At 43.9% G+C, this 21,875-nt stretch overlaps 1 protein-coding gene across 1 annotated transcript; it reads left to right on the plus strand.

The window, feature by feature from the left end:
• The first annotated feature begins 2,040 nt into the window (after window positions 1–2,040).
• LOC146623587 (semaphorin-4B-like) lies at window positions 2,041–17,477 on the plus strand. The gene is made up of 14 exons (XM_085366014.1): window positions 2,041–2,128; window positions 9,047–9,207; window positions 9,303–9,365; window positions 9,727–9,825; window positions 9,960–10,050; window positions 11,079–11,201; window positions 13,059–13,186; window positions 13,274–13,455; window positions 14,235–14,373; window positions 14,643–14,832; window positions 15,003–15,118; window positions 15,377–15,540; window positions 16,316–16,386; window positions 16,496–17,477. The coding sequence occupies exons 1-14, from the start codon at window positions 2,041–2,043 to the stop codon at window positions 17,203–17,205; spliced, it is 2,325 nt and encodes a 774-aa protein (XP_085222140.1). The 3' UTR covers window positions 17,206–17,477.
• Window positions 17,478–21,875: the final 4,398 nt, after the last annotated feature.

Here is a 21,875-nt window from a genome sequence, read left to right on the forward strand (position 1 = left end):
TGCAGACACTGACTCCTGCTGATCAGTGCAGAGATCCCTGAATGTCACTGCTTGTTAGTACATTACAATAATAATTACATTAAAATGCTTGGACAGCACAAACAGAGTCACTCAGAGAGGCCACGCCCTTTGCAATGCAAACTTTAAGCCTTAAATAAATCTCAGCCCTGCAGGTCGCTGAAGCCTCGTTAATGTTTATGAAGCCAAACGTCATGAAACCTCTGAGGTCTGCTGATCCAGATCACTTTCTTTAAAAGTGTGGGAATAAAAACAAGAAAAAGAACAAGCTCACATTCAAAGGCAGGAAGGTGAAGTCCAGGCACTGACGAGCTTCTCCTTTCTCAGTTTCTGGCTCATTTGTTTCTTCGTCGTCTGTACTTTTTCTTGTTTCCAGAGGGATTTTTCTGTCTCCCCTGAATTTCACAGCAGCGTCTGTTTGTCTGGCTTCTTTGTAGAAGTGAATCTGAATAACGTGGGGAACAAAAGCTCTCGCTTTTCCTGACGCGGGCGACTTTCTGCAGAATTATGAACTCCACTGTAAATAAACTGTCTCATGGAGGATGTGAAAACAAGACGAAAAAGTCAGATTCAATCTCTCTCAAATAAATAAATAAAAACAGCTGTAATGCTCGGACATCAGAAGACTTCCTGCAGATGTTAGATTAGATGTTGGCTGCAGACTGAAAACTGGCTGATATTAAGAGTATTTACAGAGTGTGGAATCACTCCATGACACTGATCATGTTGCAGATGCCGTGAGCTGCTGTAATTATGAGGGGTTAAAGAGATTATGGGGGAAACAGCCTAAGATTTGTTTGTATTGCACATGTTGGGGCGATCGTGGCTCAAGAGTTGGGAGTTCGTCTTGTAATCGGAAGGTTGCCGGTTCGAGCCCCGGCTTGGACAGTCTCGTCGTTGTGTCCTTGGGCAAGACGCTTCAGCCGTTGCCTACTGGTGGTGGTCAGAGGGCCCGGTGGCGCCAGTGTCCGGCAGCCTCGCCTCTGCTGGCTGTGGCTACAATGTAGCCGCCATCACCAGTGTGTGAATGGGTGGATGACTGGATATGTAAAGTGCTTTGGGGTCCTTAGGGACTAGTAAAGCGTTGTACAAATACAGGCCATTTACCATGTTTGTCTCCACGGCGACCTGTAACTTTGTAAACCCCCACATCCACCTCCGTCCATCACCGCCTCCTCTCCTACCACATCCACTCTAATAGAACTCCTCGGTTCCTCGGAGCAAGACAACATCTCCCGGTCTGACTGAAAGCATCCTCACATCGATCTTCACGTCCATTAAAGAGTCCAGCAGACTGTGAAAGTCTCTCTCTCGCCTCTGCCGCAGGAAAACCAAGCAAAGAGCACTTACAGCGGGCTCGGGTCCCACCGGAGACTTCCCTCCCCGAGCCGCATCACTGCCGTCCAACACAAACGAGCTCGGAAGCAGGAATTTCCTTCCTGTGTTACCTCCCAGCACACGCTCGAGTCTCAGATTCAGCTCGTGAAGGGCTCTGTTTTCAACATCAGATGGTGAACGCAAAGCTTCACGCATGACTTCACAGTCACCCGCCACTTTGTTAGGTACACCTGTTCCACTGCTCGTGAAAGAAAACATCTAATGGAAGCCACTCCATCCATGTGGAAATGATAAAGTTCAAACTGAGCAGCAGGTGAGTGTGGCGTGTTAGCTGGAGTCAGACATAAAAATAAGGTGAAGCACCGCAGAGGAACACGAGAAGCAAAGAGAAAACCAAAGTCCCCTGATCAGCTTTCAGAGGAACAAACGAGACTCTCATTTTGGCGTCTTTGGTGAAAATAAGTGTTATCTGCACAGCGTGACACGAGCCAGCTCAGCCCAGCACTGAGGCTGTGCAGAGAAGCTTCCACCCTCCTCCCTCTGATCTCCGACCGCTGCGAGGAGGAAGCTGTGGTCGTGTTGCTCAGTGATCAGAGCCGCATTGATTCAGTGCTAGGCAGAGGCGACAGACGAGCTGCACGTTTAACAAAGCTCTGCTCCATCACCTTCACCAGCTCATCCATCATGGCTCTCCCAGCCGTCCTCCTCCTCCTCCACCTCCTGTTGAGCTCCGAGGGTTCCCTCTCTCCTCCGCGGATCTCCTTCGCTCTCAGTAAGTCCAACGCTTTGTTTTAATTTTGTGCTTGAGTCTCGCAGAGTCTCCGTCCCTCCTTTTTTATTGGACGGTTCTGTTTTTTCTTTAAAGGGAAAAAAGTTTATGAAATCTTTGGATGTTTTTTAGTTTTGCTCCCAAAAGCAGATTTTCTCAGTGCGGGGTTAATAATGATTTCTGTGATGTGAGAGGTGATGTTTTCACATCTGTTTGTCTTGGAAAAACAATGTAAAAGCTTTTTTTGTTGCTTCAAAGTCAGCTGATTTTCTGTCCGCCTGCACGGCAGAGATGCGTCTGTTCGGCCTGATGGCGCTTTGCACGAACCATCTAAGGTCTTATCTTTGTAATATCTGCTGTGATGCGTTCACTTCCCCGGGGATCTGTCCTCATTCCGAGCTTGTGAAACAGAGTTCGGTCACATGTTCAGCTGAGACTCGTGAATATGACGAGTTTGTCTGAAAACAGGAAAATGATCTAACAGGAAAGATTTCACACATAGCTGCATGTTGCAAACATTAACGCACCAGCGCGCACTGCGGAATAATCCTTCGTTGTCTTACACCGGCGCCGCACTTCACCCACGCTGCGTGCAAACTGATGTATTTCACGTTTCTGACACCAACTCGGTCCACACAGTGTTTTTCTGTTGTGCAGTCACATGCAGCCGGGTCAAAGCTGTGCTGTGCGGGGCGTGGACGCACAGAGGAGTCGTGCCAGATGTTGTGTCAGCTGGACGGACTTTCAGAGCTATCGCTTTCTGTAGGCTGCAGCTGTGGCCGCGAGTTTTCCAGGAGAGTTTGTGCAATCGTTTGGCTTCGCACGCTGGAAACGTGTATACGTGTTTACAGCAGTGGGATCGAAGCAGCTGGGATTCATCATCAACTCTCGCGGGAACCTCCGCACTTCCAGATTCTCCCACCCAAACCCGTAATCCGAGCGAACTTCATCATTCTCCATTCTTTGCTTCTGATTCATATGTAAATGATGCAAACCCCATCGGGAGCAGCCTCTGTCACCTTCAGTGTAAAAACACAGCTGCTGGAGGACAGACTCGCACCTCCGCCAGCTCCAGCTCACTGGAACCAGTCACGTAAGTTAACACTGCTGCTGACAGGCAGGATGACAGACGTGACAGCATCCTGTCAGGCTCCAGAAGTTGGAGACAGGCTAAGTTTGCGGAGAGAAGCGTCGGGCTGAACGGCACACGACAGCTTCCGAGTCTCAGTAACAGCAGTGTGGGTGCAAAACGACCCCCGGCACCTTCAGCAGGAGGCCTGCACTCAGAGCTTGGTGCAACAGTCACTTCTCCATTTCAGAAAAGAAGTTGGGCCTTTATCGGGTTGAGCAATGGCATCAAGTAAACCACTAGCTTTGGTTAATCGATTTATTGGTACATTTATTATATCCCAGAGCGGCCAATTAACACCTGTGTGTAAGAGAACAAAGAGCTCCAACATTAGCTTAAACAGTCACAAGCAGGTGAAAGCGTCACTATATCATCTCACTAGTTTACAGCTCCACATAAACTCTGTTAAACAACAGTTTGCTATCACTTATTAAAGGATGGATGAAGTTCGTGCCACTGCCAGCCAGCTTCTTGTTAACAGGTAACATGCGTTTCTTTCTGCTTCTCCTTTTTCCTACTTTAAACTGAAGCAGAAACTTTTTAAAACATATATGTGAAAATATATCTCAAATATGTCTGACCATTTAAAGGCCATTTACACAAAAAAGAGAAATGTAACACTGATGATTTCTAAACTCAGAATGACCTTAAAGCCTGAGGCTTTTTACAAAATGGAAACAGAATAATCTGTGCATGAAGCCTTTATTCAGTAAAGGATGTAGTCGTTGTCTTAAACAGCCCCTGAGAGCAACAATACACTTCCTGTCACATCGTCCTCCCTCCTTTCTCATTTTCTGGTCCACGAGTCAAATCGTTGATCTCCACTTGTTCCTGCCTGTTCGATGACTGTCACCAAACATTCAGATCCCTTCTAGAAACATCCCACAGTGAGTTGGCAACTGTTCACAGCAGACATTGCCTCGTAAACGAACGTCCTCATCTCTCATTACACCCTCGCTTTCTGCAAAATGGTCCAAAAGACTCCAAAGCACAAGAAGTAAAAGGTGGAGCTTGATCCACCTGCTCAGATGGCAGGTCTGCCTCTGGCTGCTCCTCCTGACCTTCTGTGTTTCCTGCATTTAACACACTGATGCAACAGTTCTGTTTATTCCTGGGATCCAACATCCATTTGATCTCGTTGATGGTTAGACCCTTTCCTTGGTGTTTAACCTGCTCATGATAGTGAGCTGTCATCATCCTTGTTATGTGGTGGTCCTTTGGAATGAAAGGAGAGATGCATTTTCAGTCTTCTTAGTGCTTGAACCCTTTTAACTTTTAACTTCTTCGGGGGTTACCTCTACAGCTGGAGAAGCCTGCTGCAGTGCAAACACCACTGCTGATGTACTGAGATTTATTTTGCAAATTGTATTTGATACAAATGTGTGCAAAGCACGGGCCTCGTTGTTGATGTACCCAAGTACAACCCTGGAGTCTGTCCAGAAGTTCTTCCTTTACAGTGTTGCTTGGTGCGCAGCAGCAAGGTATGGTGACTTTCTCATTTGCTAGATCATCTTCCAGCCTCTCCAGACTGGCTGCAGTTCACCGATGGCTGGCTCGTCCGGCCTGTATCAGTCTCTTCTGTCTCACGCTCGGCCAGTTTCAAAAGCCTGCGACTTTGACAGCCTTTTCACATGGTTATGGTTCTGGTTATGGTGGCTAGCGCCGTGTTTCACACAGCCTCACGCAGCCACAGTGACGACGTGATGAAAGTCTCTCACATCTCCCCCCAGAGCTTGAAACAACAACAACAAACAGCTAATTAAAGCACGCTGAGAAAAGGTTGGTGAGAAAACTTTTGTACATCTGTTAAGCTCCTGAATCCATATTCAAAACCTTGGAGCAATGCTGCACTTTAAGAAACTTTTGAATGTGCAACAAATTTGTTATAAAGGTCAAACACAAACAAGGGAGCCCGAGAAAAACGAAGAGCAGAAACCAAGCGCTGGACTCAGCACCAACACCGAATCAGAGGAGAGCAGATCAACGAGGACGACGGCACAGCAATCAGTGGATGAGCACATTAAACATCTTTCCTCTCTCTGCCAACACACACCTGTGACCGTGTGGGGTGCATCGCTGCAGCCACGCCATTGGCTCATGAGTTTCCCGGTCAGGCTGCTGATTGGCTCTTTGCAGAACTGCTGCAGAATTCTCTAGTTTTCCACTCAGGACTCCTTCAGCGGCTCTTTAATGTCTTTGATTAGATGAGGTGTGTTTAAACGCTCTGCTGTGAATGCTGGAGAGGACGGCGGGGGACACTATGACATCATAAATCTGTCAGCGCACGCTGGCTCCTAAAACTGCAGCACACCTCACATCAAGCCGTTCGTCTTAGTGTTTTCGGGACTTTTGTGGCCATCAGATCGTTATTCATGCAGGCATTTAGTGACACATAAAAACCCATAAAAACCAGTCTGAGTCAGCGTAACTATGGTAACAGACGTTCATTCATGCCTGCGGTGAGATTGGAAAGCAGAAGTAAGTTGTGATGAAACCAGAACTGCGTATAAGACACAGTTTAGCAAGATTTAAGGAAGATTTCACTGCCAAGCATTAATGTTTCAAACTGTGAAACTCGATAAGCCACTTTACTAAATTTAATGAAGTCACCTGTCAACAGTCTCCAAGTTACAACATGCTGCAGGTTTGAGATCACCCTGGGTCAGCACACCTGAATCTCATGATTAGTTCATTACCAGGCCTCTGGAGAACTTCAGGACATGTTGAGGAGCTCATTCAGCCGTTTAAATCAGCTGAAACACCTAAAACCTGACGCCTGGAGTTGCCCACCCCTCCTCCAGGTGATCAAGTTGTTTGAACTGATCCTGCCAGGCCTCTCTGCGACTGCTCCAACAATCGGATCAACTCAGAACTCGGATCTGGTTTATTTAGTTCTTCTATCACAACAAAATGAGGTCAGCTGAGGCTGAGATGACTGCATGTTCTCGCGGTCGCTGTCATGGGGAAACGTATATATATATTAAAAACCATAATCAACCACTCTGTGGCATGTGTGATAATGAGAGGGTTTATATTTTCACCAGGTTATGAGCTAGAGTGAGGCTTCAAACAAAAAGCAGATTTAGTTAAAGAAGAGAGAAGTCGAGGGAAAACACAAAGGAAGAAGCTGTGAAGGGAACAGCGAACAAAAGCAGAAAACCGTGAGAGGCGTTTTGTTGCCGTCACTGATCCTCAGCAAGGATTCGCTTCACTTTTCTGTCCTTCGCTGTGAATTGCGACATGTCTGAGCTGCCCTGAGCGGCGCTTCTTGGAAAGCTGTTCACCGGCGCTCCTCGTCCTCTGAGACCAGACAAACTTCCTCTGACAGGACTTCTGCTGATCGGAGTCTGGTGTTTGTGATTAGGAGACGCTTTTCTGTCAGTTTGATCTGTTGGTGTTCAGATGATGAGCATTCTTTTGGTCCTGAAGTGGCTCCACTGAGCAGTTTCAGACCGTCCCTCTTCGATCAGAATAAAATCGGACACTTTTTCTTTTTTCTGATGCTTCTTATTACTTTCAAGCATTCAGATTCTAACAACAAAAAACAAACAAACAAACAAAAACAATTAAAAAAGCACACGTGCTGAACTATTAAAAACAAGTTCAGTGGGTGCAGAGTCCTTAAAAACCTGTGAAAGGTTGCAGGAATTCATCAGCGCTCACATTTTCACCCCAGTACTGTGCAAAAGTCTTTGAGCTGCCCCTCATTTCTTTATATTTCTCTTGAAACACAGAATGGACACACATCTGTGGTTTTGCGTTGATGTTTTAGTGAATATCCTGTGAAGGTGACGTCATCGATCAGGCACGTTTGAGGTGAACAAGCCTCCGGTGGGTCGATCGTCGGACGGCTGTTTCAGTACAAAGTTAACGTGGTCACTGCTTCAGGTTCTCTGCTGACAGAAACATTTCCTTATTTTGTATGTCACAGATTCTCAAATCCTCCAGCTTTCAGATAATTTTCAGGTTTTATGACCTTCAGTGGCTCCTGGCAGTTTGCTGTTCAGTTATTTTATTTGAGTTGTTGGTATCAAACTAATCTCTGTGAAAAGATTGAAATATCTGGTAAGATTTCTGGTTGCTCGTTACATTGCGAGTGTGAGTCATGCTTTGGTTGCATGCAAGCTAAAAGTACGTCCCCAACCGGCCTCTTTTTTTGCAATTGTTGAGCAAAAAGCCTACATGACAGTTTTTATTCATTAACCGCACAGAGAAAGCATTGTTTAGGTGTGTTAACGTTTTCTTTAAGCAAACAATAGTATTAAAGCTCTTCGTGCCTTTGGAAATCCAAATATGGTCACCCTGTTAGGCTAAAAGTCTGCGACGCAAACGAGGGTCCCGTTAGCTGATGGCGACTTTACGTTTTATTGTCTTCGGCTACGTCCACGCCTACACGCGTATTTTTGAAAAAGCTGATTTTTCTGATGCGTTCGCATCTTTCTTCCACACGTAAACGGCGTTTTCGGTCACTGAAAACAGATTTTTAAAAACTCCTGCCAGGATGGAGATTTAAAAAAACTGTTTTCACGTTTACGTGCGGACGAGGAAAACGCAGAAAACGCAGCGTCAAAGGTGTGCGCCTTTTTTGACGTCACACTGTGCGCCACGTTATTGTTTCGGTGAAATGAATTTCTACAATACTGTTAATTTTACTCTCTGCAGCGTTTAAACGACTCAGTGCTGCTTCTATGCGCCATCTTTGTTTACTTGTTTTACTGTTTCTGATTGGCCAACATTTCTACAGGTTAGGAATATATCGCCACCTGTTGCTTGGTATGTTTCTGGCAGCGTTTTCCTTCGTTTTTGGCGTTTATGTGTGGACGTAGCCTTTGCACAAATATATCTGCATTCATAAATAATAGCCAGGAAGCGCAGGAAGTACTGAGCCAGCTTCCTGTTAAGTTCTTAAAAGCGTTCAGATGTAACATTCAAAACTCTAACGAGCAGAAAGCAGTACAAGTGAGTCGCGTCAGTAAGAAGGGGCCATCTTTACTCAAGCTTAAAGAAGTAAATCAATAAAATGTCACGTGATCAGAAATATTGCAGAGATGGCAGCAGTGCGACTGAGACACTGTAAACAAGTCTACTGAGAAATCTGCTGCTGAGATGTTTCTTATTTTTAAATCTTATCGTTCATATGTGGAGAGTTTCTCTGCAGCTCTGAACCACATCCTCTCCAAACCTGCAGCCTCACAAACAGCACTGCCTGTTTGTGAGGCTGCAGTCTGTCTCTGTCTCTGTGCCGGTCAGCTGGTGAGTGAAGTGCATGACATGTTGCGGGTGCTCGCTGAGCTGCGTCCTCTCACCTCCTGTTGTAGTCTCCGTCTTTATTTATCCCTGTCTGAAGATAAGCTCAGCAGAAGCCACAGCGCAGAGCGAAGCTGTAAAACTTCAAAAGAAATCGCAGGAACTTTGTTTCGATGTTTTCATGTTTGATAAACTTGCTTTCTTTGCTCTGTTTGCACTTCTGACTAACACTTATCTAAACGTATCTCTTTAAATTGACCCGCCCCGTGTAATGACCCTTCTGCGGCGTCCTTAAAGGTTACAGAGCGTTTTCCCACACACGGCTCAGACACGCTGCGCCTGAATCACCCTGCGTGTGAGCTTGTAGAGCAAGGCCCTTATGTTTGCTTAATATTAGCTTCCTCCAAGTGTTTGCTGAGATCCTCAGGTTAGATTTCTCTTTGAATCTGCTGTGCATCCAGCCCCGAGTGTCGTCTTGAGTCCAGCTCCTGTGCAACCTGGAGTTTCAGTAACAGCTGCTGTGGTTTCTGTGTGTTTGTGTCCAGACTCCACGGAGAGACCTCTGCTCCACTTTGGCCACGGTGACCTCCACAACACCACCGCTCTGCTGCTGAGCAGCGACAGCTCCACTCTTTACGTTGGTGCACAAAACGCCATCCTGTCACTGGACGTTAACCAGAGTGATGTCATCAGACTGAACAAGAAGGTGCTCAGAAGAAACTGTTTGAATTTTACTGAAATATTATTACTTTTACTGCTGAGGTCCCGTGATGCCCAACAGTTCGTCTGTGTTTTGTTCAGGTGCAGTGGAGTCCGTCTGATAAAGAGACATCGGATTGCACGGGGAAAGGAAAGGATTTAATGGTAAATATAAAATCCACACACAGCAGCAATTGTGTATGAATATGAATACTTTTTCTTTTCACTGTATGGTGAATTTTCACCAGTAAGGAACAATCCAAATGTATTTAACGCTGCAGAGAATTGAAACCCCGATTCCTGGACCACATCGCTTCACTCCACGTTGGTCCCTCCCTTTTCTACCTGGCCCTAATGTAGCTGGATATAAAAAAGCAAGAACACCCACCAAAGATAAAACTTTGAGATATTTTAACCAGAAGAGCTTCGTACTGTTTAAAGCTGCGGAGGAGTCAACAGGAGTACGTATGGGAGAGGACGTAAAGGAAAAATGTAGAGATTTTATTCAGTTTCTGTTGTTTTGCAGAATGAATGTCCAAACTTTATCCACGTGTTGCAACCTCTAAACTCCACCCATCTCTACACCTGTGGCAGCTACGCTTACAGCCCCCAAGAAGCGTACATCGTAAGTTCATACATGCTGTCAGCTTCAACCAAGTCTATTAACCAGATGAGAAAAATCTTATGTCCTATATAAATGCTTCCTAACAGCTCAGACACAGTTGGATGTTCAGCTGAGCTTTTGTTTGTCTTCATCAGGACACCCAAAGCTTCTCCATTGTCAAAAAAGTCAGCGCTAAAGGTCGCTGTCCGTTCAGCCCCTTCGAGAGGAGCGCCGTCGTCATCGCAGGTCAGTGTGCTGAGTTGCAACTTTCCGCTGGGCTCGCATTCAGCGATAAAGTGGTCAAACCTCAAGCTGTTTGCACGTAACTCAGCAAGAATCTTTGCAGAGTTGATATTTTGGGGATGAGGAGTGCTGCAAAATTTGAATCTGAATTTAAACTACTTTTCATTATTTTGTTTTTTATCTTCCTTTTGTTTTGCAGAAGTTTAGTTTCAGTTCTTTCCAGAGTTTTTTTTTTTTTTTTACACATTTCAGTTTAGTTTCAGAGTAACTGAGAGTGAATGTTTAGCTTTTATTACGTTTCAGTCACAGTTTTACTTCGGTTCTTTTTTTAAATAAAAATGCAGTAATGGAGTATTCAGTATGAGCCAAAAGTTTAGCTTTAATTACATTATAAATGAAACGTTATTTCTCACTTAATTTCCATATTTTCTTGTGTTTTTGTTGCAATATAAGTTTCAGTGGAGAAATCTGTAGCCTTAACTTTGTGACCTTTAATGTGTAGGATGCAATGCTTTCAAAAACAAGTGGAAAACTATCTGATTCACGTTGGATGTCAGTTGCAATAAAAAAAGTTTTGTTTCACCTTTTGCACAAACCACAGTTGCATGAGAGAATTTCATATGAAGCACAGCATCTGTGGGTGGCATGGTGTCACTGGCTGTGACCCACAAACCAAACAGCAGCAGGGTTTACTCTCTGACACGGAGCGTGCCTGTCATTTCCTTCCCTGTGCACAGCAGCGCGTACTGTGTTATGTCCTGCATGCACTGCATCAATCTAATAAAAGAGCCAAAAATATATTTAAAAATGTATCAGATGTACGGCTGTTTTCACGACACACTGGTTACTACGATCGCTAATGCGAGGAATATTAACACTGATGTGCGAGTTGGCACACATGAATAATACACAGTACATAATGTGTACTGTGTTGTTATTTGACCAAAGCAGAGCAGCATTTGTTGTATGTTCTCACGTTAATATGTGCTTTAAAACAAACACCCGGAGCTCTCCTGTTTATTTATGTGCAGACGGCGAGCTGTTCACAGCCACAAAAACCGACTTCAGAGGAATCAAACCACAGATTTTGCGATACTTCAGCAAAGACGGCCGTCCAGACGTCAGCCTGGAGACGTCGATCCGCCTACTGGAAGGTGAGCGAACATGATCAGGATAAATCAAGCTGTAAAAAGCTTTGTCACAAAGAAACTAATGGGTGCAGAAACTAAAAGAACAAACTGGACTTTTCTGCTTTACACCTGAATTTCACTGCAATTTCAGGCAAATGAAAAACCCTAAAATATGGCATCACAAACACACAAGAACCGGACTGAAACTAGCGTAACAAATTCCATTTCCCCCCAATGACCCAGAGTTGTGGTATGACCCACTTTGCAGGTCTACATATAGGCCTGCTCCGCCCCTTTTTCACCTCTTAGCTCATCAAGCAAGGAAAGCAGAAAACTCATATATTTAAAGAAGGACTAATCTAAGTGTAGTGTTATGTGTAAGCTTCTGCTGTTACCCTGATGTTTGGTAGATGTCCTCACGTGTGGCTGTAACTGCATCACGCTTTAGTCCATATCACACTCATGGATCTGCATCAGTGTCATCGAATGTGGGCTGTTGGCCACAAATGGTAAAAATAATTACTGACATCTGTCTCACACACCTAAATGCATATCTGTGATAATGTGATATGTCTCACCGCTGAAACCACCACTAATATAGGAGCACGCGTAGGAGTCCTGTCACACCCCCAAACTCAAGGTGGTGAAAGAGAATTATTTAAAAAAGCCACGTGTGTGGGATTACTTTAGTTTTTGAGCAGGTGAAACTCAGGCCTTGGTTTCCAGCCTCAAGTTGGAGTGCAGTTGACATATGCAGTGTAATGATTGGGGTGTCCGATCTTTAATATGTTAAAAAAAGTAGCTTTATAATCTATCCTGGACTCAGAACTGTGCAAAGATGGGACTGGAGTCATCCACACTGGTGTTCAGGTCTCATCTTCTCATATCTGAGTCTTCGTCAGCATCTCAGTAAAACTGTCCACTCGACGCACAAACCAAAGCACCTGTCCAGTTACCGGAGCCTAGGTGTCTCTTCATTGTTCCTGTTTAAACAGGTTCCACATATAACATTTGGTGCCACTAAAGACCAGGATGAAGGACGTCACTCTTCTACACATCCAGCTGACCAATGTCAGCCAGGGCACAGTGTTTATGCTGCAGCATCCTGCATGGGCATGGTAGGGCAGGGAGGCCAAAGCCTTAGTGGCAAATATAAATCGTTGTACATTCAGTGCCAGGTTTTGTACAAATGGACAAACTCTTCTTGGCCCTTGGAGGTTGGGTCTATGGGGTCCGAAACAGCAAAGGTTCTGTCCGGTTCAAAGCTACTCTGCGTCTTTGTTGGAGCTGCTGCTCCTCCTGAGCATCCACAAGCAAAATCCTCAATTATTAGGTCCGCCTACTAAAGCTCGGATATTCCTGTGATGAGGTTGTTGTGAAGTAACTCAAGAGACGTGTTTCTGACATTTAAACTACATTTTTATTAATGAAGAAGCAGAAAAAGCTTCCCATAACCTGCTGCAGTAGCCTCGATGTGAATCAGCGTCTTACACATCGAGGCAGTGACTCTGCCAACACTTAGATGTTGGTCATAACTACTGTTCTTTAAAACACTGACATGGAAAAACCACAAAAACCTCGTAAACATGGATCAGACATGTTTGTGTCAGCTCAAATACTTTCAACCAAACCACAGCTGTGAGGTCTGCAGAATTCCCTGCGTTCTGTCTCCAGCTGCTCATTTCCTCTTTGTCTTAGACGTCGCAGTGTCTTTGTCGTTTTAAAAAGTTATGTCTGCTGCACATAAACACATCATATTATGTGTTGACTCTTTCTCCACCCATCGGTCTGTCAGCTGAGTACTTTGTACGCTCCAGATGTATTCAGACCACATGGCACAGACTCTGTTCTGTACTCACTTCCTGCACTTCTGTATTTCAGAGCCTACATTTGTCAGCTCATCACTGGACCCAGCAGAGGGGAAACTCTACTTCTTCTTTAGTGAAGTTGGAAAAGAGTTCAGTTACGTAGAGGATCTGAAAACCGCTCGGGTGGCTCAAGTCTGCAAGGTGACAGCAAACAGCGAGAGCGCATAATGTGAATGTGCGTATTACCATTAATATTACATGAAGGATTGTTCTGTGCTGGTTTTACAGGATGATGTTGGTGGAGTGAGGACTCTGCAGAAGAAATGGACGTCCTTTACCAAAGCCACTCTGCTCTGTCAGTTTGAGAAACAGCTTCCCTTCAATATTCTCCAGGATGTGTTCACCCTCCCGCCACCAGAGGGCGGCGACATTGCTGACACTCTGTTCTACGGTGTCTTCACGACTCAGTGGTAGGTAAACAGGAAATAAGAGGGATGATGTTTGGATTGTTCTGGTCTTAAATGTTTTAACTGTCACATTTTTTATTAAAGCCATGTTTACATCTAGTTACTGCCAAATAAACAGCTGAGGGTCAACCCCCGAATTTCCCAGCTTGGATGTTCAGATGAGTGATTGGTGGCTGCTCTTACAAAGCGTTTTCCATGCTGTGGTTCTGCCAATTACTTATTTGGGACTGAGCGATGAAAACCACATGAGCCAGGGTGGCATGGCTCCATGGTCGACAAACACAAACTAGTAGCAGAAAAAGAAAAATGGTCCCTTCCTGCCTGTCCCAGGGGGCCCGATACCCCAGAGACCCCCTTCACAGCTGAGAGATTTACTGTACAAGAGCAAATTTGTGCCGTCTTTATGTTCATGCGTGAGACAATTTCAATAAACCAAGTTTTTAAGAGACAGTCACGTTAAAATAAACAGTGGAAGATCAGAGGAGTCTTCACTGGATCATCGCTGGGCTGACATGAGATTCTTTCTTGAACTGCGTCTTTGGGCACATTTTCCTTTAATGTATGGGATATTTGGTAACCATGGCAGCGAAAGCAACAGAACCATCAAATTCAGCAGGATCTCGTGTATGTCCTGGTTTTAGGCCAATCATTGTTGACTCAAATAAAACAAACCCACAACTTTAGCACATTAGCTCTGTTTCTAAACGTACCTGTTCAAGTCAGGACGTCTCAAATCTGTCTTAAGGACGTCGAGGTAACCGCTGCAATCTGGTTTATTTCAGGTCCAGAGGTCCAGAGTCTGCAGTTTGTTTCTTCAGACTTGAGGACATCAAAGACGTGTTCAAGGGGAGCTACAGGACCTTCGTAACGGGGACCCACCAGTGGAGTACGCAACAGGAAACGCACAGCTACCTGGGAACGGTGGGGGGGTTCATTTCTTTCTAGACTTCCTGAATCCTCAAAGCAATCGTAAAATCAAAGATAGATTTGCTAATTTATGTCAGACATACTGTAAGCACCTTTCAAGTTTCCATCTGCACTTTACTAAAAACGTTTCTTCATTAACCCGCTCGAGGAGAATAAGATGCAGCAGAAAATGCCATAAAAACAAAAATGATTTAATGCCGTCTGTCATAAAACGAGCTGTGTTTCCAGATCTTACTGTTTGACCCTCTATGTTCTCCTGACAGTGTGGACTTGGCAATTCTACTGACGCTGTTTTGGGGGAAGTGAAGAAGAGTTTCCTGACCACAAACCCTGTGACGCCTGTCGGCAAAGGTCCGGTCGTCGTCTCATCGGAGCAGCAGTACAGTCGCGTGGCTGTGATGAGAGCACGCGCAGCCAACGATGAACAGCATACCCTCCTCTTCCTCATCACAGGTGAGACTGTGAACATAGACGAGCCCAAGCAGTCAGTGCATGGACATGTGATCAAAATGATAGTTCAGTGATGTAAACGGTCACATCCTGCTTGTAGTAACGAGCTTTGAAGGGTAGTTGTGGTTCTTGCATGACTTAAAACGACTTATCGCTTCTCTCTACTGTCCAAGAGTCTGGATTTCTCCACAAAGTGGTTTTGCTTGATCAGGGTCCTTGGGTCATTGAGGAGATTCAGCTCTTCGCCCAGCCTCAGACGGTCCAAAGCGTGGTCCTCTCCACCTCCAAGGTAAACTGCACAATTCATTGACTGATCAGCAAACAAAGCATCCTGTTCACATTCAAATGTTTTTGACTCGCACCCAAAAAATAAAAAGATCAAAAGTTAATCTTAGAGAACTACTGGGAAGCACGAGCCTTCACGCGGGTGCAGGTAGAGATGTGTACAGGACGACTGCGTCTCACAGATTTGAACACCTGCGCTCTGAAACCTGAGAGATCTGTCAGATTCGCATTCGTCCGGCTGACTGTTTCTCTGCTCCTGCAGGGAGTCCTCTATGTGGGGACATCTGAAGGCGTGACTGCCGTACCCGTGGCCAACTGCTCGACCTACACAACCTGCAGTCAGTGTCTCCTGGCCAGAGATCCTCTGTGTGGATGGAGCCGCGCTAGCAGGGTCTGTGCCCGTGTGCATGGTGGTCATGAGGACATGTAAGTAAAACTCACTCTGAGATAGTCCAGAACAGATGTGACCTGCACATACAAAATAAACCATCAGCTTTCTTTAAGATTCCTGATTGATATTTGTCTTTTTATCTACTACACTTTAAGAAATGAGTCTTGAAATGATTAGATGCTTTAGATGAAACCATCGCCGGCTTTTCAGCCCTGGATAAATAACACTAACATTTCTGAAACCCTGATTTTAGTTAAAATTATTTCAGCAACAATTCAGCCGCAGGACTCTGGCAACCGTTGTTGTAATAATTGTAATTGTCGCTATTCATTCATCGGAGTTGTCTTTGCAGCGCTGAGAGTGATGCCACATATAGCAGATACTCTCTGGTGTTTCTGACACGTAGACCATCAAAATGTACACGTAGCTGCAGCTCGAAAACTATCACCTGTGTTTATTTTAGGACTAGAGTAAAATAGAATAGCCCTTTATTGTCATTGTACACATTTAAAGAAACTGCACAAAAGCAATACATTCTCTAATTTAACAAAGCTGCAACCACCTGAGAAAGAGGGCTTTATTTAATGTGGGGACATTAAATTAGGTGATGAATGGGTGAGCTGGAGCTTCGACCATGCTTAAAGCTGCAGGTGGAGCATGTCCTGTGAAAGGATGAATGTGGAAGCAAAGGGCCAACAGCTCTACAACCAACGGACAATCTGCAAAACATGAAGATGTAAAAAATGTTCGAGGATTTTTTGTTGTCGTGAGAAGCTAAAGGTTCACACACAATGTTGTTTTCCTTTTCAGGGTTCAGAACCTGGAAGACAGTAATGTGGACGACAAATGTCAGGGGCAAACCGAGGCCGAGAAGATCACAGGTGATGTACAAATCTGTTGGCAGATACGGAGACTGAGAAATTCTGTTGAACGTATTCTGGAAACAAGCTCAGAGTTTTAACCTTGATGCTGTAACATTGCTGCCTGCAGTGGTCCGCGCTCACATGAATGAAGTGGTGAGGCTTTCGTGTCTGACACCTTCCAACTTGGCCACTCTGACCTGGGCCTTCCCTCAGTCAGAGAAGCTCTTCATCCAATCAGATGACGGCAGTCTCAGCTTCGTCGTCACTAACGACACTTCAGGGGTCTACCGCTGTGAGGCAGAGGAAGCCGGGTACAAACAAGTAGTTGAAAGCTATGACGTACAGCTGATGCGCTCTAACTTGACCCCAAGAACCCATGAAACTGCAGGGCCGGACGAGACCTACGAGAGCATTGTTACCGACGATCCAACAATGTCTCCGACACGGCTCATACACACCAATGAATACACCACCGATGACAGAAAGAATGGATTTACAACCAGTCCTACGGGCAAGGTGACCTCCAAAGAACATCGCGGAACAAACAGGAACCTTCAGAGCAGTAGTTCTGACACACAGTACGGAGTGCAGCTCGACGACGTGACTCCGAAGGAGAAGAGTTACTACGGTGAGCTCGTAGGTGTTTCACTCATGCTGGCCTTGTGCATCTGCATCATGATTCTCGGATCGCTCCACATGTGGCAAAAAAGGAAAGTTAGTCTCGGGAAGGATCCACTGGTCACTCCGGAGGAGGGCGCCAGCATAAACAGGCCTGTGGAGATCTGCTCTCTGAGCAGCCGGGCGGAGCTCGAGCCTGAGCTGAAGGTGGTGGAGTAACTGAAGACGCCTTAACTTGCAGCTGGTTTAGCCGGACAGTTATCGCCAAAGACATCGTGAAAGTAGGAGAGTGTAAGAATCCTTGGAAAGCAGTTTGAGATTTTTAATGTTTACCTCAGTATTTGAGTCGTGTTTTTACCGCAGCCTAAAACCAAACGTCGCGAGCGTGTCGCAGATGTGACTGAGACACAGGGGGATACCTCACAGTCTTACAGTAGCACCTTAACCCAAGATGGCTCCAAGCTAAAGCATAATGATGGGACCTTTATTTCCAAAGTGAACATCGTGTTTTATTCAATAAGACCGTAAACTCATCAGGAAAGAGTTGGCTGAGCTCACATATCAACGGAACAGAGCGTTGTTTTCAGATGATTCAGACGTCTACATGATTGGACTCGTTTTCACCCCCTGCTGGCGAATTGAAAGACTGCAGGCGTAAAGCACCTTTCAGCCCCATGAGCTACAGTTCTGTAATAATTATAGAGGAAATGGAATAAGTCTGAAGTCTGAGGTCTCAGAGCCGGTGGACTTAGGCTAATGCTGTGAAGCTAGCTCTTCTTATTTACTTTAATATTAAATACGCTCATTTTGGCAAAGGTTTGCCTGCTGAACAAGACAAAGAGGTACCTGCTTTTCTTTAAAGTGGTGTAAAGTGTAAAGCTTTGAGTCTCAGTGCAGTTTATAAATGGCTGGTATACAAACACGTCCCCCCTGTGCCGACAGAAGCAAGCAGCTACCACAGAAACTGCAGAGTTTGGTACAGACACGTTCTCTGAGGTTGTCTCTTGAGGTCCACGGGAACCTTTAATGCATCTGCTGCTTGATATGAAATTTAAGAAAACATTTGAATTGTTTCTGTTGATGCTTGAGTTTCAGGGTCCTTTTATTTCCTGATGTTTTTAGGAGTTTTGTGTTTTGTGTCTGTTAATATTCTTTGATTTTAAATGTCGGTTGTGGAACCACTTTTCTGTTTTAACTCAGGGCTTTGAAAACGGTGATAAAGGCAGCGGGTGTGTTTTATTAGTTGACATTAACGATGTCTTTAAGAATGGATTGAACAAATCATCCTGCTTACACGCACTCGTTTTAATCTTTTACATTTTTTATTTAATAAGATCTCTTTTGAATTTACAAGGCAGGTCGACTTAACCAGGACAAGGATTTATTTTTTGTGTGAAACTGTTCAGTTTTTATAAAATCTTGCCTCATATCAAGAAAAAGCTCACTTTTTTCTATTTAACATTTCCTGTTCCTGTTCTTGAGACGATGTTTTAATTGTTTGTTTTAAGTTGTATTTTAGTTTTTGGTTATTTTTCTCAGTGACGTGATTTCCGTGTGGATTTTTTGCACGCTACAGAATTTCTCTGTAACTCAGGCAAAATTGAATCTAGTGTTAGTGAATCCGATGCATGTTGAAGGACTGATGTTTTTATGTGTGAATACTCGGATAAATCATCTATATGCATTGCAAAGATTTAGGCTACTAGAAGAATATATTTGTGTTAAATGAATGTGCACAGTTGTCAGTCACTGTATGTGAACGAATGTATGTAAACTGTTAAATGTGAAACCTGCTTTGAATGTAACACGGGCTAAGATTCAATAAAACAGTCAATAAATCCATGCTTTATGATTGTAGGTATGAATGAATGTCGCCCCCTTGTGGTGTAAGTGAACTACACACGTGAACTTGTCGAGGTTAAGAAATGAGGCGACTGGTCATTTCTTTCCTGGTATGTTGGCGTAAGATAATCTGGTGTTGCTCAGGCCTAATGTTGAATGTCCTCTATGAGTTGAAATCACCTCCATCGTTACTTGATCTCCAAAATGTGAACAGTCGTCGATAAATCGCGAGCAGAAGATTTATCTTAATTTGATCACCTCATTTGGCAAAATTTCAGGATATGCCTTCATCTAAAACCTGTTAATGACAATTTCACATATCTTGGATTGACTGTCCCTAATGATCCCAAATTATTTTTATCCATATTAAAGCATAATATGGAGTCATGGAACATTCTTCCCTTATCCACAATTGGTCGTATAAATTCCATAAAAATGGTCTCTCTTCCTAGATTTTTGCATCTTTGCCAGAATCTTCCTCTTTATCTCACTTCCTCTTTCTTTAAGGAATTGGACTCGATTATCACGTCTTACATATGGAACAACAAGAATCCTAGAATAGACAAATCTACGAGCGTTGACCTTCTGGCACCAGACATCCCCAGATCTTAGTAATTCTAACACCCCCCTTTGGGTTATAATGGAGGCTGACGTAGTAAGGGACTCCTCTTTAGAGGCCCTGCTTTTCTCCAGAGTGGGGAAAGCTGAGGTTTTTAAGAAACTAGGGTTTGTTCCAAAACAATCTGTGCGTATTTTAAACCAATTAGAGGTGTCCTTGAATTGTCAAACTCCTCTGTGCAGGCACCGATATGCTCTTTTGCCTCCCCTGGGTGATAAATCCACCATGTTTGGAGGGAGAAGGGCTTAATCAAATTCAAAGATCTTTATATATTTGGAAAATTTGCATCATTTTATCAGCTTGGGCAAAATTTCATTTTAACGCATTCACATTTTTACCGTTACCTACAAATTAGGCATTTTGTGCAATCCAGTATCAAGAATTATCGAGATATTCCGAATGAACACAACTTCTTTAATGTGCTCCTGAGCCGTCCTTACTCCAAACATCGGATCTCTGCAGTTGTACATTTGTTTGATGAAAGTGTTGAGGCGCGGACTACGAGGATAAGAGACGCCCGGAGGGAGGAACTGGGTATAGAAATACCGGAATAAATGTGGGACAAATGCTTATCAAAAATTCATTCCTGCTCTGTTAACGGCTGACATTAATGAATACAATTTAAAGTTGTCCATCGGCTCCATTACTCCAAGGTTGGACTACACAAAATTTGTTCTTCGACTTCCCCCGTATGTGACAGATCGCACATTGGCTCATGACTAATTCCAGAATATTTGATTGGTACTCTAAAGCTTATGAAATCTTCATCACACCCAATCCAGAAATTGCAGTTTTTGGCTGCGTATGTTCCAGAACTATTCCTGCAACTATGCAGGTGTCAGTCGATGATGATGGTTGCAAAAAGACGTATCCTAAAGGAATGAAAGTCTGCTGTTCCTCCCTCCTTCACTGTCTGGCTCAATGACATGCTATCACTCATAAAATGGAAAATATTCTATACCTACAAACTTCTGCAGCAAATGTTTTCTCAAAATCCTGGACTCCATTTTTGAATTAACTTGGGAAAGCTCCGATTGTATGAACATGTACCATGTTTGTTACGTATTTATGATATTTGATGTACTCTGGATACTGGTAGTTCTTATCATCACAGTGATATTTCTTGTCTTCTTGCCTTAGCACCTGAGCTGTATTTGTTTGTTGATGGGGTTTTCTATATTGAAAAATTAAAATAAAATATTGCAAACAATCGTAAAACAACAACAACAACAAAAAAATGTATTAAACAATGTGAAACCTGCTTTGAATGTAACACGGGCTAAGATTCAATAAAACAGTCAATAAATCCATGCTTTATGATTGTAGGTATGAATGAATGTCGCCCCCTTGTGGCGTAAGTGAACTACACACGTGAACTTGTCGAGACTGAGTTAAGATGTTGAATGAATGATGCTGAATGTCCTTTATGAGTTGAAATCACCTTCATCAATATTTGATCTCCAAAATGTGAACAGTCATCAATAAATCACGAGCAGGACTTTGTTCTGTTTTTGTAAATACCTTCATTGAATAAAATTCTAAAGGCAATGTTTGGCTCTTGTAGAGTGTGAAACCTTTGCGTCCTGATCCCAAGACACGTATGTGAATCCTGGAGGAGAAGAAGCACATAAGAGCTCCGATGCTGTCATCTGCTCGTCAGTAATAAAGGTCTGTTAAACCTGTGCAAACACGCCGTCTTGTTTTTCCCCAGAAGCATGTGAGTGTTGACAGAAATTTGGGTTAATACTTTCACAGTGTGAGACACATCTTTGGGAATGAATACACAGCCACGGTGGCAGTGGCAGTGGCTGTGTATTCAGATGTTGAGATGTTGTGAAACATCAAAATCTCCCACGAGTGTCTGCAGCACCCTGTTGAATCCGAGCTAAGAACTGTGGGGGCTGTTTAAAGAGTGTAACTAATGAAGTGGCATGTGACTGTATGATAAAAACGATAGGTCCCCTTAAAAGGAGGCAGGGAAGGTTGTTGCAAAGCTGCTTTTTCACGTTGATTATGGGAAATGTTGTGGTTTCCTTGTGCTGCCTTCAGGTGTTGTTGGAATTATGCCGAAATTTCCCTTCATATCCAGCAGATCCGCACACAGGAAAAGCATGTTCGTGATTTAAAAGTTATAATTTAATTATTTAAAACAACAACAACAACAACAACACCTGAAAGTGTCTTTTTAAAAGTTACACACAGTGATTGAAGACTGAATCTTCTGAAATCATTCCTTCTAATGTTTTTCAAAAAGGTCAGAAAGAAAATCCAAAGAAACAGCTCAGTTTATTTATGTTATTGTATTTGAAGCAATATTTCATCGTTTAATTAAATTGGACTGGAACTTTATCACATTATGGTCTTTCCGACAAGTGTTTGGTAAATCAGAATTCCGAGTTTACAGTTTGCTCCTGAAGGCAGCCTAACT

Source organism: Diplotaxodon limnothrissa, linkage group LG11 (genome assembly GCF_057381915.1).
Source record: "Diplotaxodon limnothrissa isolate DT_005_m linkage group LG11, D_limnothrissa_male_GT1.1, whole genome shotgun sequence".
Classification (NCBI taxonomy): Eukaryota; Metazoa; Chordata; class Actinopteri; order Cichliformes; family Cichlidae; genus Diplotaxodon; species Diplotaxodon limnothrissa.

Coding starts and splice junctions, on each gene's coding strand:
- LOC146623587 (XM_085366014.1), top strand. CDS start 2,041: ATGGCTCTCCCAGCCGTCCTCCTCCTCCTCCACCTCCTGTTGAGCTCC. Junction 14,374..14,642: donor CGCACAGCTACCTGGGAACG/GTGGGGGGGTTC, acceptor TTCTCCTGACAG/TGTGGACTTGGCAATTCTAC. Junction 15,119..15,376: donor TGGTCCTCTCCACCTCCAAG/GTAAACTGCACA, acceptor CTGCTCCTGCAG/GGAGTCCTCTATGTGGGGAC.